This window comes from Mobula birostris, chromosome 2, assembly GCF_030028105.1.
Source record: "Mobula birostris isolate sMobBir1 chromosome 2, sMobBir1.hap1, whole genome shotgun sequence".
NCBI lineage: Eukaryota > Metazoa > Chordata > Chondrichthyes > Myliobatiformes > Myliobatidae > Mobula > Mobula birostris.
Window position 1 is genome coordinate 177,897,124 of NC_092371.1, and position 15,778 is coordinate 177,912,901.

Consider the following 15,778-nt stretch of genomic DNA (forward strand, 5'->3'; position numbering starts at 1 on the left):
TCTGTATCTACGATCTGAATGATCATGTGGTTAACTGGATCAGCAATGTTAGTCCCATCATGCTCCACCTTTCGCTTCCTGACTTTGTACGTAGGCTTAACAATATCTTTCTCCATAACCACTCCACTAGCTGTGCTGGCTCACTGGCCTCCATTCCCCTGAACCTCCAAGTTTACTACAACTTCTGGCTTCTCACCCTTCCGCTTAAGAACACTGTGGACTTGATCAGAGATGCCCCTGAACCTGGCAGAGGCAATAAACCATTCGGGAATCTCATTCTCGTCCACAGAATCTCCTTTCTGTTCTCCTAACCAATGAATCCACTATTACTTCAGCTCGCCTCTTCTCCACCCGTTTTTTAAGCTACAGATCCAGACTCAGAGGCAGAGACTTTCCTGTTGTGGCTTCTCACTGGCAGGTTGTCTCTCTCAATAGTATCTGAATGATGTTATTATTGAGGTGAACGGCCACAGGAGTACTCTGCACTGATTGCCTTTTCCTTAACCCTCTCTGGACAATCAACCAGCTACCTGCCTCCAGCAACTTAGCGGTGACTAGCTCCCTATAATTCCTATCCGTCACATCCTCATTTTCCTGTATGATCCGAAGCTCATCAAGCTGCAGCTCCAGTTTCTTAACATGGTCTCTAAGGAGCTGCAGCACAGTGCACTTTGTGCCGATGTAGTTATCTGCAAGACTAGAGGTCTCGCAAAATTCCTGCATCTCCCAGAAATACATACCACTAACTCTGGACCCATTCTGAATGCACTAGCTGCATACTAACAGAAAAAACTCGCTGGAAACTTGTTTAGAGCCTACGTCTGTTCTCGCCCAAGCCTGTTGAGCCAAAGCTGGACCATTCTAACACTGCTGCACTCCAACAATGACTGCTCAGCTTACACCTCCTTTGTTTTTATTGGCACAAACAATGACTCACTCCCAAAGAGACTCGCAGTTGTCAAATAACTCCCACCCTGCAAGATGTTCCTTTCTCACTCGCTACTTCAGTGACTGACTGTTTTAACCTATTCTAAAATCAGTCTGACCATCCCCTCTACATAGTCCTCTATTTTTCTTTCATCCATGTGCCTATTTAAGAATTCCTTAAATGCCCCTAATATATCTGCAGCTACCTCCAACTCTAACAGCACATTCCACGCACCCATGACTCTCTGTGTAAAGAACCTACCTCTGATATTCCCCTATACTTTACTCCAATCACATTAAAATTATGCGTCACCATGTTAATCTTTTTCGCACTGAGAAAGTATCTCTGGCTATCCACTCTATCTATGCCTCCAATCAGCTTGCATCACCTCTCATCCTTCTTTGCTCCAAAGAGAAAAGCCCAAGTTCATTCAACCTTGCTTCATAAGACATGCTCTCCAATCCAGGCAGCATCCTGGTAAATCTCCTTTGCACCCTCTTTAAAGCTTCAACACCCTTCCTTTAATAAGGTAAGCAGAACTGAATACAATATTCCAAATGTAAATATAGAGTTCTCGGGCCTCAGTTAACTGCGTTATCTGTCATTCAAGTGCAATTTGAAATACTCAACAAATTTCAGCTTTAATGCAAAAGGTTTATAAAGACTGGTCTTATCTGATAAATGCAACTGAAAAAAAAATCCTTGTTAATTTTTAACTGAGAAACATTAAAACTATTTGAAATTAAGTACAACTATTGATGTAATGGCAATTTTTGGTACACATAAAATATTTTGTTGCCCTATATGCATGTGCAATGTAGGGCAAAATATTGCAATTAACTGGAAAATCAATGAGAAATTTGAAACTAAAAGCTGATTATAAATCCATGTTGTAAGGCAGGTACATTAGGGACATTTAAGAGACTCTTAGATAGCCACATGGATGAAAAAAGATGAAGGGCTGATGTGGGAGAGAAGGGTTATATTGATCTTGGAATAGGTGAAAGGGTCAGCACAACATTGTAGGCTGAATGGCCTATACTGTGCTGTAATGTTTTATGCAAGTTAATTAGCTGGCATGAGCTTTCTGGAACCATCAAGCAGATCAACACAGTCAAAATCAGACGAGGAAAATTGTAATGAAGCAGTGCGCTGCCTTTAAGAGGAGTTAATTTGAATGCTAAATACCATAAGCCACAAGCCATAGGAGCAGAATTAGACCATTCGGCCTATTTAGCTGGCTCTGTTATTCAATCCTTGCTGATATTTCTCATCTCTGTTCTTCCACCTTCTCCCCATAACCCTTAACTCTGAACCAGGTACAACAGAGCTCTCATGAATCCACACAGAAGTGAGACACCACATCAAACCTCCACATTGAAACTCTACACTCAGGAGAAGGTGGACACATTATAACATAACATCATATGTGAGCATTTTAAACAAGCCTCACTCGTCCACAGCAGACTGACTTTGTTTATTTTATTTGGAGATACAGCGCTGAACAGGCCCTTTCAGCACAACAAGCCACACCACCCAGCAATCCACCGATTTATCCCTGGCCTAATCACAGGACCGATTAGCCTACTATTCAGTATGTTTTTGGAATGTGGGAGGAAAGAAGAACACCCGGAGCAAACTCATAAGTTCATGGGGAGAACGAACAAACTCCTTACAGATGGTGCTGGAATTGAACTTTGAACTCCGAGCTGTAATAGCGATGCACAAACCGCTGCACTACTGTGGCGCCAAACTTACCCACAGATACCCGTGTTCCATGGAGAATGAGTCTGGTGCATCTGGTGTACTGCAGCACTCTGGGTTGTGAACAGCGCATTCCACCTGGATAAATACACATTTTAACGTTGAGCATTTTGTTATTCAAGATTGTTTAATGCCACTTCCAGTAAACAAGTGTAAAAGAGAACGAAAAGGTTATTACTCTGGATCTGACGCAGCACAATTAGAAACACACTAAAATAAAGAACAAATTAATAATAATTAAAAAGACAATAAATATAAATACACAAGATAGCTTGTATACATAGATTGGTAACGCTCGCCACAGGAGTGCCTGTACATAAAGTGATTGACAGGAAATGATAAAGTAGTGGTGGTGGAGTTTGTCAAGGTGTGGGTTAGTGGGTGGAGATGTTGATCAACGTTACTGCTTAAAATAACTGTTTTTCAGTATGTTTTTCCTGGTGTGATTGCTACGTAGCCTCCTCCCTCATGGCAGTGGGACAAATAGTTCATGAGCAGGATGGGTGGGATCCTTTATGATATTACTGGCTTTTTCCCCACACCTTTCTGTATATTTGTCCTTGATGTGTTGGGCAGTTTATATGTGATGTTGCTTGAAGCTGTCAGGCTTTGAGACTAACAGAGGTTGTTACATGTTTACAGGAGGATAATTTATGGCAGTATACTAATGTCGTGCAGGTAGAAACATCAATGATGGTGGACTAATGTTGGCTTTATCCAGCCTTTTTGGGTGCAAGATGAGCACTTAGGTCCTGAGTTCCATAAGACTATGAGACACAGGAGCAGAATTAGGTCATTCAGCCAACCAGTCTGCTCTGCCGTTCCATCATGGCTGATTTATTATCCCTCTCAACCCCATCCTCCTGCCTTCTTACTGTAACCTTTGATGCCCTGACTAATCGAGAACCGATCAAGCTCACTTTAACTATACCCAATGACTTGGCCTCTATAGATGTCTGTCACAATGAATTCCACAGATTGACTACCCTCTGGCTAAAGAAATTTATCCTCATCTCTGTTCTAAACGGACGTTCCTCTATCCTGAGGCTCTGCCTTATGGTCCTAGATACCCATTACGGAAAACACCCTTTCCACATTCACATTATCTAGGCCTTTCAATGATCAACTGGTTTCAATGAGAATACGCTCACCTCATCCTTCTAAATTTGAGTGATTACAGGCTTAGCGCCATCAAACACTCCTCATATGTTAACCCATTCAGTCCTGAGATCATAGAAAACATAGAAAAAACAAAGAAAACCTACAGCACAATACAAGCCCTTTGGTCCACAAAACTGTGCTGAACATGTCCTGACCTTAGAAATTACTTAGGGTTACCCACAGCCCTCTATTTTTCTAAGCTCCATGTACTTATCAAGGAGACTCTTAAAAGACCCTCTCGTATCAGCCTCCACCACCGTTGCCGGCAGCCCATTCCATGCACTCACCACTCTCTGTGAAAATACTTAACCCTGACATCTCCTCTGTACCTACTTCTGAGCACCTTAAAACTGTGCCTTCTTGTGCTAGCCATTTCAGCCCTGGGAAAAAGCCTCTGACTATCCAAACGATCAATGCCTCTCATCATCTTATACATCTCTATCAGGTTACCTCTCATCCTCTGCCGCTCCAAGGAGAAAAGGCTGAGTTCACTTAACCTATTCTCATAAGGCATGCTCCCCAATCCAAGCAACATTCTTGTAAATCTCTCTGCACCTTTTCTATGGTTTCCACATCCTTCCTGTAGTGAGGTGACCAGAACTGAGCCCAGTACTCCAAGTGGGGTCTGACCAGGGTCCTATATAGCTGCAACATTACCTCTCGGGTCCTAAACTCAATCCCACAATTGATGAAGGCCAATGCACCATGTGCCTTCTTAATCACAGAGTCAACCTGCGCAGCAGCTTTGAGTGTTCTACAGACTTAAACCCCAAGATCCCTCTGATCTTCCACACTGCCAGGAATCCTACCATTAATACTATATTCCGCCATCATATTTGACCTACCAAAATGAACCACCTCACACTCATCTGGGTTGAACTCCAACTGCCATTTCTCAGCTCAGTTTTGCATCCTATCAATGTCTCGCTGTAACCTCTGACAGCCCTGCACAATGTCCACAACACCCCCAACCTTTTGGTCATCAGCAAATTTACTAACCCATCCCTCCAATTCTTCATCCAGATCATTTATAAAAATCATGAAAAGTAAGGGTCCCAGAACAGATCCCTGAGGCACACAACTCTGGTCACCGGCCTCCATGCAGAATATGACCCGTCTACAACCACTCTTTGCCTTCCGTGGGCAAGCCAATTCTGGATCCACAAAGCAATGTCCCCTTGGATCCCATGCCACCTTATTTTTTCAATAAGCCTTGCATGGGGTACCTTATAAATGCCTTCCTGAAATCCATATACACTACATCTACTGCGCTACCTCCATCAATGTGTTTACACACATCCTCAAAAAATTCAATCAGGCTTGTAAGGCATGACCTGCCTTTGACAAAGCCATGCTGACTATTCCTAATCATAATGATGCTTCTCCAAATGTTCATAAATCTTGCCTCTCAGGACCTTTCCCATCAACTTCCCAACCACTGAAGTACGACTCACTGGTCTATAATTTCCTGGGCTATCTCTACTCCCTTTCTTGAATAAGGGAACAACATCCGCAACCCTCCAATCCACCAGAACCTCTCCCATCCCCATTGATGATGCAAAGATCATTGCCAGAGGATCAGCAATTTCCTCCCTCACCTCCCAGAGTAGCCTGGGGTACAACCCACCCAGTCCCAGTGACTTATCCAACTTGATGTTTTCCAAAAGCTCCAGTACATCCTCCTCTTTAATATCTATATGCTGAAGCTTTTCAGTCCGCTGTAAGTCATCCCTACAATCGCCAAGATCATTTTCCGTAGTGAATACTGAAGCAAGGTACCTGATAGCATCAGGTATGTCTGCTATCTCCTCCAGTTCCATACACACTTTTCCACTGTCACACTTGATTGGTCCTATTCGCTCACAACTTATCCTCTTGCTCTTCACATACTTGTAGAATGCCTTGGTGTTTTCCTTAACCCTGTCCGCCAAGGCCTTCTCATGGCCCCATCTGGCTCTCCTAATTTCATTCTTAAGCTCTTTCCTGCTAGCCTTATAATCTCCTAGATCATTCTCATAAACCCCCTTTGGACCCTCTCCAATGCCAGCATATCCGAAACTGCTCACTGTACTCCAAGTGTGGTTTGATCAATGCCTTATAAAACCCCAGCTCTTATATTCTAGTCCTTCTGTAAATTAATGCTGACATTGCATTTGCCTTCCTTACCAGCAACTCAACCTGAAAGTTAACCTTTAGGGAATCCTGCATGAGTACTCCCAAGTCCCTTTGTCCTTTCCCAAGGAAAGGCAGGTCAGTGAGGGAATCTAAAAATGTAAACACGAGGAATTTTGCAGATGCTGGAAATTCAAGCAACACACATCAAAGTTGCTGGTGAACGCAGCAGGCCAGGCAGCATCTCTAGAAAGAGGTACAGTCGACGTTTCGGGCCTCTTCCTAGAGATGCTGCCTGACTTGCTGCATTCACCAGCAACTTTGATGTGTGTTCAGTGAGGGAATTTTCACTTCCATGCTGATCTGTTTGTTCTCAGCCTCCTCCATGGCCAGGGTGAGGCCAAATGTAAACTTGAGGAACTACACCTCTAATCCCCTTGGGGTGGTCTACAATCCAACAAGATGAACATTGGGGTTTCCACTGTCAGGTAACCTGCCCTCTGGTGCATTGTTTCTCCCCATCCTCTCTCCTCCTGATCCTCCCCTGGGAATCCCGTCTGTCACCTTTCCCTGATGGGTCTCCAGCTCCCCATTACCCATTTTTGTCCCCTCACCCTCCTATCCATTACACACTCAGTGGCCATTTTATACACATGTACACCTGCTTGTTAATGCAATATCTAATTAGCCAATTATGTGGCAGCAACTCAGTGCCTATTAACATGCAGACATGGTCAAGAGGTTCAGTTGTTGTTCAGGCCAAACATCAGAATGGGGAAGAAATGTGGTCTAAGTGACTTTGACCATGGAATGATTGTTGGTGCCAGATGGGATGGTTTAAATATCTCAGAAACTGCTGATCTCCTGGGATTTTCACACACGACAGCCTCCAGAGAGAAAAGTATGAAACCAAATAAAAAGCATTCAGTGAATGGCAGCTCTGTGGGTGAAAATGTCTTGTTAATGAGGGAGGTCAGAGGAGAATGGCCAGATTGGTTCAAGCTGACAAGAAGGCAGTAACTCAGATAACCACGCATTACAATAATGGTGTGCAGAAGAGCATCTCCGAACACATACCGCCTCGAACCTTGAAGTGGATGGGCTACAGCAGAAGACCCCACTGGGTTACACTCTTGCAGACACTTTATTAGGTACACTCTTATAAAGTGGCCACTGAGTTTAGATCACACACGGTTTTCTCTGTCATCTTACACCCCTCCTCAGCCCACCAGTCACCTCGCACTCCTGTCTCGCCCCTTCCTGTCCTCTCTCACTGATAATACCCAACATGTCTGCAGTGCCCAACACCCAGTGACAATGCAGATCATAGCCTAAAACTTGTGTGTCCCATTCCACTGTGCGGGACATGCTGGGCCTATGCTTGGGAGAATTATAGAGCAGTGGGGTTTATTTGATTTACCCACCAGGCACTACACCCGTCCTGGAGGCACAGGAAACAACAGACACTGGAATCTGGAGCAACATACAACTCAAGGAGTTGGGCAGCATTGGTGGAGGGAAATGGAACAGTGAACATTTTAAATCGAGACCCTTCATTTGGTCTGATCAAATCCTCCAGGGAGTTTCTAATGACTTGAAACATTAACTTTCCATTTAAATATTTAGAGATATAGCTGGAACAGACCCTTCCAGCCTAACAAGCCACACTGCCTGCAACTCACCTATTTAACTCTAGCTAATCACAGGACAATTCACAATGATCAATTAACCTACTAACCGGTATACCTTTAGATTGTGGGAGGAAACATGGGGAGGAGGTACAAATTCCTTACAGATTGCATTGGAAATGAAGTCTGAACTCTGTCACGCTGAGCTATAATAGTGTTGTGCTAATTGCTATGCAACTGTGGTGCTCAAGGCCTAGTATCTTTGATATATTAAATAAAAGTTATGGTTCACAGGTGGAGAGTCTGATAAAGAACAAACACTCTGAACTTTAATCGCTCACCTTGAACTCCTGAAGCTTTGACATTGTCACAGGCATGTGCCTGATGAGAAGGGGGTGTTTCTGCCGTTTGACCTCCTTGCCGTCATCCTCTGCACAGAGCCAGCCCAACTGATTTTCTTCAGCTATTCCAGGAATGTGAAAAAGGACAGAATAAAACAGAAAGCTGGCTACTGCCATTTTCCCACCTTCTGAAATCCATTTGTAACAGAACCTGTCTACACCTTTCACTGCCCCGGTAAAGCAGCCAGCAAACTCAATGACCCCACCCATCCGGGACATTCAGTTTTCTCCCCTCTCCCATTGGGCAGAAGATACAAAATCCAATCTCAAGGGCAACTTCAATCTCATTGTTAATTGCCTCTTGAATGGACCTTTTGTATGATAAAATGGACTCTTATCTTTCCAGGTCATCCCGGACAGCCTCAATGTTGATGAGATCGGGGCTCTGCAGAGGCAGTATCGTCTGAAACCATATTAAAAAAAATCTAGGGCGCATAAGACATTTGCACAGTAGCATTTGTATTTTTAATGGGACATTCTGCTAATGGGACACTGAGTTCACTATGAACGCTTAGCATTAGATAGCCAGGCCTTACCAAGGGCCAGTTTGGCCATCTGTAAACTGCTCGTCCAGGAGAGTTTATTTGCTGGAGTGAATGTGTTGAACACTGCCGTGAAGAATGAGAGTTTCCCATACCTGTAAAATAACATTTGGGCACTTAAATCTGTTCATCACTTAACTCTGTTGAACACTGGCTATGGTCATTTTTAGCAGCAGCATTGGCAGCTGTAGCATTGAGACATGCATCAGACATTACCTGAGCCACTAGAGGTCTTGCAGATGCTGGAAATATTGAGCAACACACACAAAATGCTAGAGGAACTAAGGTGTTGCTTTACCACCCTGTGTCTGGCCTCACGTGGCAGAAGAGGAAGCTGCCTCATAGTCTCCAGCTAGATGGCATCAATATCAATTTATCCAACTTCACCCCTGTTTTCCTTTACCCCTCCTTTTATTTTTCCACATTCCTCAACCCTTTTCTTTCTCCTCCATCATGAGCTGCACATCACCTCCCATTCTCCCATGGTCTACTGTCCTCTTCTATCAGATTCCTTCTTCAGCCCTTTACTTCTTCCTCCTGTTAACTTCCAACTTCCTACTTCATCCATCTCTTCCACCCATCCATCCTCCCCCAGCCCCCACTCACCTGATCTAACTCATTATCTACCAGCATCCTCTCTCCCAACCTTCTGAATCTGGCTGGTGCCCCTTCTTTTCCAGTCCTGACAAAGGGCTTGAAACGTCGACTATTAGTCCTCTCCTTTGATGCTATCTGACCTACTGAGTTCCTCCAGCATTTTGTGAGTCCCAGACATCATTTGCACGTGATGTCCAACTGGTTAAGTATATTATAGGTGGGTGCCATGAAAATGCTTACATCTTTGAAAACTGAGCCAATGCAGCCTCCTGCAAGCTGGGCACTTTGATTTTATTGTGATTTGGGGTAGATAGACTCCCAATTTTTTTCCTTTCCTTTTCAAACAATCAGTGAGAACTGCCATGCAGAACATGCACAATTTAGCACGCAAATGCTTTCAAACACCTGCCCTCCATGGATTGTCATGTGGAAGGTTTCTTCTTAATAGTGACCAAATTTTCAAAGTGAAGATTTAATAAATCAATATCAGACTTTGACCTGGATCATGTGACGCCTTCAAGTCCTTTAAGCATTGTTAATCCTTTAGCCTAATCACTTCACTGAATGCTTTGTGCTGTTAACAGAGTCTGCCAGAGCTCGCTCATTCTCATGCAGTATAACAGAAATAAGGATTGAGGTTCAAAATAAACATACATCGCCTTTGAAGAGTTTAAAGCTTCACAGGATTTGTGCCCCAGGGCTCCCAGCCGATGGCGCTGGATTTCCTCACTTACGATAAAGTAAAGATAAAGTAAAATGATTTCCTCACTTACGATGGAAAAAGAAAATAAACCACATATATCTGAGTCACAAAGAGAGTCATCGAGATATACAACACAGAAACAAGCCATTCGTCCCAACTTGCCCTGCTGGCCAACTCACCAAAGAGCATATCCACAAAGAGGGCTGCCATAGGAAAGCAGCAACCCTCATTATCCAGGCCATGCTCACTTCTCACTTCTACCGTCGGGAAGAAAGTACAGGAGCTTTAGTTCCCACACCACCAGGTTCAGGAGCAGTTATTATCCTACAGTCACCAGGCTCCTGAACCAGCATGATAACTTTACTCACTACAACAATGAACTGATCACTGAAGAGAACCTATGGATTCGCTGTCAAGGACTCTAAAACTCATGTTCTCAGTATGATTTACTTTCTTATTTATTATTATTGTTATTAGTGCTTTTTGTATCTGCACAGTGGTTGCTCGTCAGTCTTTGTTTATGCATAGTTTTTCATTGATTCTGTTGTATTTCTTTGTTCTACTGTGAATGCCTTCAAGAGAATGAATCTCAGGGTAGTACATCGTGTCTGGTTCCTTAAGATTGTCATGGCTGGAGGAGGGGGAGGTAGTGGGGATAAGCTCCCACTACCTATCAAATGCTCCCAATGGTGTGTGTCTTCAATAGCCTCTGACAACCACGTCCAGCTCTTGGCTTTCATGTGGGGCTTAGCTACAAAGCCTGGTGGAACCATTTCTACTGACAGGAGAAGGGGTAAAAGTGGGTTACTGGCACCTTAAAATCTGTCACTTCGGGCAGATGGGGCTCATCAGCCATGGTTGGCAACTTATTTAGGAAAAGGAAAATTCTAACCTCAAATCTCCACTGCCTTACAGCTATACCCACTCATACTGAAGGCTTCGGGAGCGTACCATGAAGAAAATTCTGGAGTTGGTCTCCCTCAGGCAGTCCTATGCTAAGTTCAAAGCTGACTAGCAACTCCTGCAACGCCACTGGTGCTAAACAGTATGGGTCTCTGCCATTCCTTTGGATTCGTCAGCTGCAAGAAGAGGGGGAGTCTGCTGCATGGGCAACAGTTGCTCTCCATATCGTACTGGCCTGGCTTCATACTGGCTTGCAAGGCCGTCCTAACAGAGATGCAACAGGTCAGGTGTCAGGTCTCTCAGTGGGAGAGCATTTTGGAGATAGTGATCACAATTCTATCTCCCTTACCATAGCATTGGAGAGGGATAGGAACAGACAAGTTAGGAAACTGTTTAATTGGAGTAAGGGGAAATATGAAGCTATCAGGCAGGAACTTGGAAGCATAAATTGGGAACAGATGTTCTCTGGGAAATATACAGTGGAAATGTGGCAAATGTTCAGGGGATATTTGTGTGGCATTCTGCATAGGTATGTTCCAATGAGACAGGAAAGGATGGTAGGGTACAGGAACCATGGTGTACAAAGGCTGTAATAAATCTAGTCAAGAAGAAAAAAAACTTATGAAAGGTTCAGACAGCTAGGTAATGATAGAGATCTAGAAGATTATAAGGCTAGCAGGAAGAAGCTTAAGAATGAAATTAGGAAAGGCAGAAGGGGACATGAGAAGGCCTTGGCGAGCAGGATTAAGGAAAACCCCAAGGCATTCTACAAGTATATGAAGAGCAAGAGGATAAGATGTGAAAGAATAGGACCTGTCAAGTGTGACAGTGGAAAAGTGTGTATGGAAATGGAGGAGATAGCGGAGTACTTAATGAATACTTAATGGCAAAGGACCTTGGCAATTGTAGGGATGACTTACAGCAGACTGAAAAGCTTGAGCATATAGACATGAAGAAAGAGGATATGCTGGAGCTTTTGGAAAGCATCAAGTTGTATATGTCATCGGGACTGGACAATATATACCCTGGCCTACTGTGGGAGGCAAGGGAGGAGATTGCTGAGCCTCTGGCAATGATCTTTGCATCATCAATGGAGATGGGAGAAGTTCCAGAGGATTGGAGGGTTGCAGATGTTGTTCCCTTATTCAAGAAAGGGAGTAGAGATAGCCCAGTCTTACTTCAGTGGTTGGTAAGATGATGGAGAAGATCCCAAGAGGCAGGATTTATGAACATTTAGAGAGGCATAATATGATTAGGAATAGTCACCATGGCTTTGTCAAAGACAGGTTGTGCCTTACAAGCCTGATTGAATTTTTTGAGGATGTGACTAAACACATTGATGAAGATAGAGCAGTAGATGTAGTGTATATGGATTTCAGCAAGGCATTTGGTAAAGTATCCCATGCAAAGCTTATTGAGAAAGTAAGGAAGCATGGGATCCAAGGGGACCTTGCTTTGTGGATTCAGAATTGGCCTGCCCACAGAAAGCAAAGAGTAGTGGAAACTATAGAAAGGATGCAGAGGAGATTTACAAGGATGTTGCCTGGATTGGGGAACATGCCATATGAGAATAGGTTGAGTGAACTTGGCCTTTTCTCCTTGGAGTGATGGAGGATGAGCAGTGAACTGCTAGAGGTATATAAGATGATGAGAGGCATTGATCATGTGGATTGTCAGAGGCTTTTTACCAGGACTGAAATGGCTAACACGAGAGAACGCAGTTATAAGTTGCTTGGAAGTAGGTACAGGGGGGATGATAAGTTTTTTTATGCAAAGGGTGGGAACTGCTTGGAATGGGCTGCTGGTGACAGTGGTAGAGGCAGATACAATAGGGTCTTTTGAGTGACTCCTGGATAGGTACATCAACCTTAGAAAAATAAAGGGCCATGTGTAACCCTAGGTAATTTCTAAAGTAAGTACATGTTCGGTACAGCATTGGGGGCCGAAGGGCCTGCATTGTGTTGTAGGTTTTCTATGTATTAACATCTATGGTTGACCTCAACCAACGGAGGAGCCCAATATACTGACATATATGTACTTTGATAATAAATTTACTTTGAACTTCAAATTTTGACCAAGATGTCTATCCATACTAACCGTATAAGTGTGCATTTGGCTCACCATCCCTCCAGAACTTTCCTGAACGCATTCCTGTCCAAATGGTGTTTAAAAGGTGTTATGGTGCCTGCTTCAACTTCTTCCCCGGCAGCTCATTCCATACGCTGACTACTCTGGGTGAAGAAGCTGTCTCTCAGATCCCCTTTTACCTCAAACCAACATCCTCTAGTGTTAGTTAGACTTCCCTACCCATGGAAAAACTCTGTGACTATCTACCCATCTATGCCTCTTGTGATTTTATAAAATCTGAGGTCACCCCTAAGCCTCTTACGTTCCAGCAAGAACAATCCCAGCCTGTCCAATAAATGCTTAATACTAAAGCTCTCCAGAGCAGACAACATTCTGGTGAATCTCTCCTGCACTTTCTCCCTAGCCCTATCACATCCTTTCCATAGTGTGGCGACCAGAACTGCATATTATACTTCAGATGTGGCTGAACCAATGTCCTGTATAACTGCAACATGATGTCCCAACTCTTACACTCTGTACCCATGCCTACAAAGGCAAGCAAGTTCATCACCCTCTCTGTCTGTCACCATTAGCACATGTGCACCCCAAGGCCGTGAGCTTAGCCACCTGCTCTACTTACTTTATACTTATGACTATAAGGACAAGTACAGCTCAAATAAAATATTTAAGTTTATTGCCATTGGTTGGATCAAAGGTGGTGACAAATGAGCATATCTTGTAAGAGGGAGATTGAAAATCTGACTGAGTGGTACCACAACAACAACTTCTCACTTAATGTCAGCAAGACCAAGGAGCTGATTATTGACTGCAGAAGGAAACCAGAGATGCATGAGCCAGTCCTCATCGGAGGATCAGAGGTGGAGAGAGTCGGCAACTTTATATTCCTCAGTGTTATCATTTCAGAGGATTTGTCCTCGGTCTAGCATGCACATAAGTGCTACTACCAAGAAAGCATGGCAGCACCTCTACTTCCTCAGAAGTTTGCAAGGATTCGGTATGTCATCTAAAACTTTGACAGACTTCACGCTCAATGGAGAGTATATCAACTGGTTGCATCATGGCTGGTAAAGAAACACCAAAGCCCTCCAACAGAAAAGCCTACAAAAAGTAGTGGATATAGCCCACTCCATCACGGGTAAAGCCCTCCCACCACTGAGCACATCTACATGGAGCACTGTCGCAGGAAAGCAGCATCCATCGTCAAGGACCCCCACCATCCAGGCCATGCTCATTCTTGCTACTGGACCCACAACACCAAGTTCAACAACAGTTCATATCCCTCAACCATTAGAATCTTGAACCAGAGGGGATAACTTCACTCAGCTTCACTCACCCCATCACTGAACTCATCTCCTGTTCTTGCTAGTTATTGCTTATTCCCTTATTGTTAATTCTTTATTTTAATTTTTCTTCCTGTATTTGCAGTTTGTTGTCTTCTGCACATTGGTTATTTGTCCGTCTTGTTGGGTGTGGTCTTTCACTGATTCTTCTATATTCTTTCCAGCACCTGCAGATTTCCACGTGTTTGCGTCTTTTATATTCTGTTGTATTTATTTTTTGTTTTATTGAGATACAGCGCAGAATAGGCTCTTCTGTCCTTCAAGCCATGATGCCTGGCAATCCCTCAATTTTTCAATCCTAGCCTAATCACAGGACAATTTACAATGACCAATTAACCTACCAACAGGAATGTCTTTGGACTATGGGAGGAAACTGGAGCACCCAGAGGAAACCCACGTGGTCACGGGGAGAAACTATGAACTCCTTTGAGGCAATGGCTGGAATTGAACCCGGGTCACTAGTACAGTAAAGCGTTGTGCCAACCACTACACTACCACACTGCTCTTTTGCTCTGAATGCCCACACGAAAATGAATTGCAGGGTTGTATATGGTGACAGATATGTACCTTGATAATAAATTTACTTTGAACTTTGTGCCACATCTTCAGGGAGTTATGAACTTGCACTGTTACTGTACATGTAACAGTGATCTGGATTAAGTTCAACTGGCCACAGCTCTTCCCAACTTTCTGATAGAACTATGTCCTTTTATATGCTTAGGAACTATCCTCACCATCTACAGTCTCACCAGCCTTCGTGTCATCTGTAAACATACTAATCAGACATAGATGTTCTCAACCAAGCAATTACAGTATGTAGATGATAAACAACAATTGTCCATGCACCACTCCCTGGAATACATCACTGGTTACACATTTCCAGTCTAGAAACAATTCATCCACTACTCTCCGTCACCTATCATCACACCAGTTTTAGATCCAGTTTATCAACACATGATGGATCCTGAATGCCTTAACTTTGGACCACACACACAGGTGGGACCTTGTCAAAAGTCTTGTGGAAGTCCAGGTTATACCACCTCTACTACCTTGCCTTCAATAACCTCCTCAAAAGACTTAATCAAACTTATGGGACAGGATTTCCCATGCACAAAACCATACTGATTCTCCCAATCAATCCTTGCCATGATTATAAATCCTATCATGAAGAAAGCTTTCCAATAGTTTCCCCATAACTGATGTAAGGCTCTCCAGCCTGTAGTTTCCTGGCTTATCCCCACCTCCCTTCTTGAATACATGAACAACATTAGCTTCCTTCCAGTTATCCAGTACCTAAAAATGGCTAGAGTGCCTAGTGGTTGTTCCATTCACACTGCTGTCTGTAAGGAGTTTGTACTTCCCCATTCCAAAGACGAATGGGTTAGCAGGTTAATCAGTGGGTGTAATTAGGCAGCGCAGGCTGATCGGGCTGGAAAGGCCTGGTACCGTGCTCTATATCTATAAAAACTTTAAAGGTGGCCAGACCCATTTCAACATCCCTTTTTTGTCCTGCTAACTGTTTTGCTCCATATCTTCTATAAACCTCAAAGGATACATGTGATATTCGTAAAGAACACAGAGTTGATGAAGCTCGAGAAATAGAAAGTAAAA

The 15,778-nt window shown here is 43.6% G+C and overlaps 1 protein-coding gene across 8 annotated transcripts in view; it reads right to left on the reverse strand.

Moving 5' to 3' along the window:
- The window catches only part of arhgef10 (Rho guanine nucleotide exchange factor (GEF) 10), a 230,160-nt gene that overhangs the window by 47,817 nt on the left and 166,565 nt on the right, over positions 1-15,778 (reverse strand). For 6 of the 8 annotated variants that reach the window (XM_072251141.1, XM_072251138.1, XM_072251136.1 and 3 more), the window contains 4 exons: positions 9,788-9,862; positions 8,531-8,631; positions 7,935-8,056; positions 2,687-2,770 (listed from right to left, as the gene is read on the reverse strand). In XM_072251141.1, the coding sequence (XP_072107242.1) occupies positions 2,687-2,770; positions 7,935-8,056; positions 8,531-8,631; positions 9,788-9,862 (382 nt within the window). The remainder of the gene's footprint in view (positions 1-2,686; positions 2,771-7,934; positions 8,057-8,530; positions 8,632-9,787; positions 9,863-15,778) is intronic. The other 2 variants (XM_072251142.1, XM_072251139.1) reach the window with 1 other exon arrangement.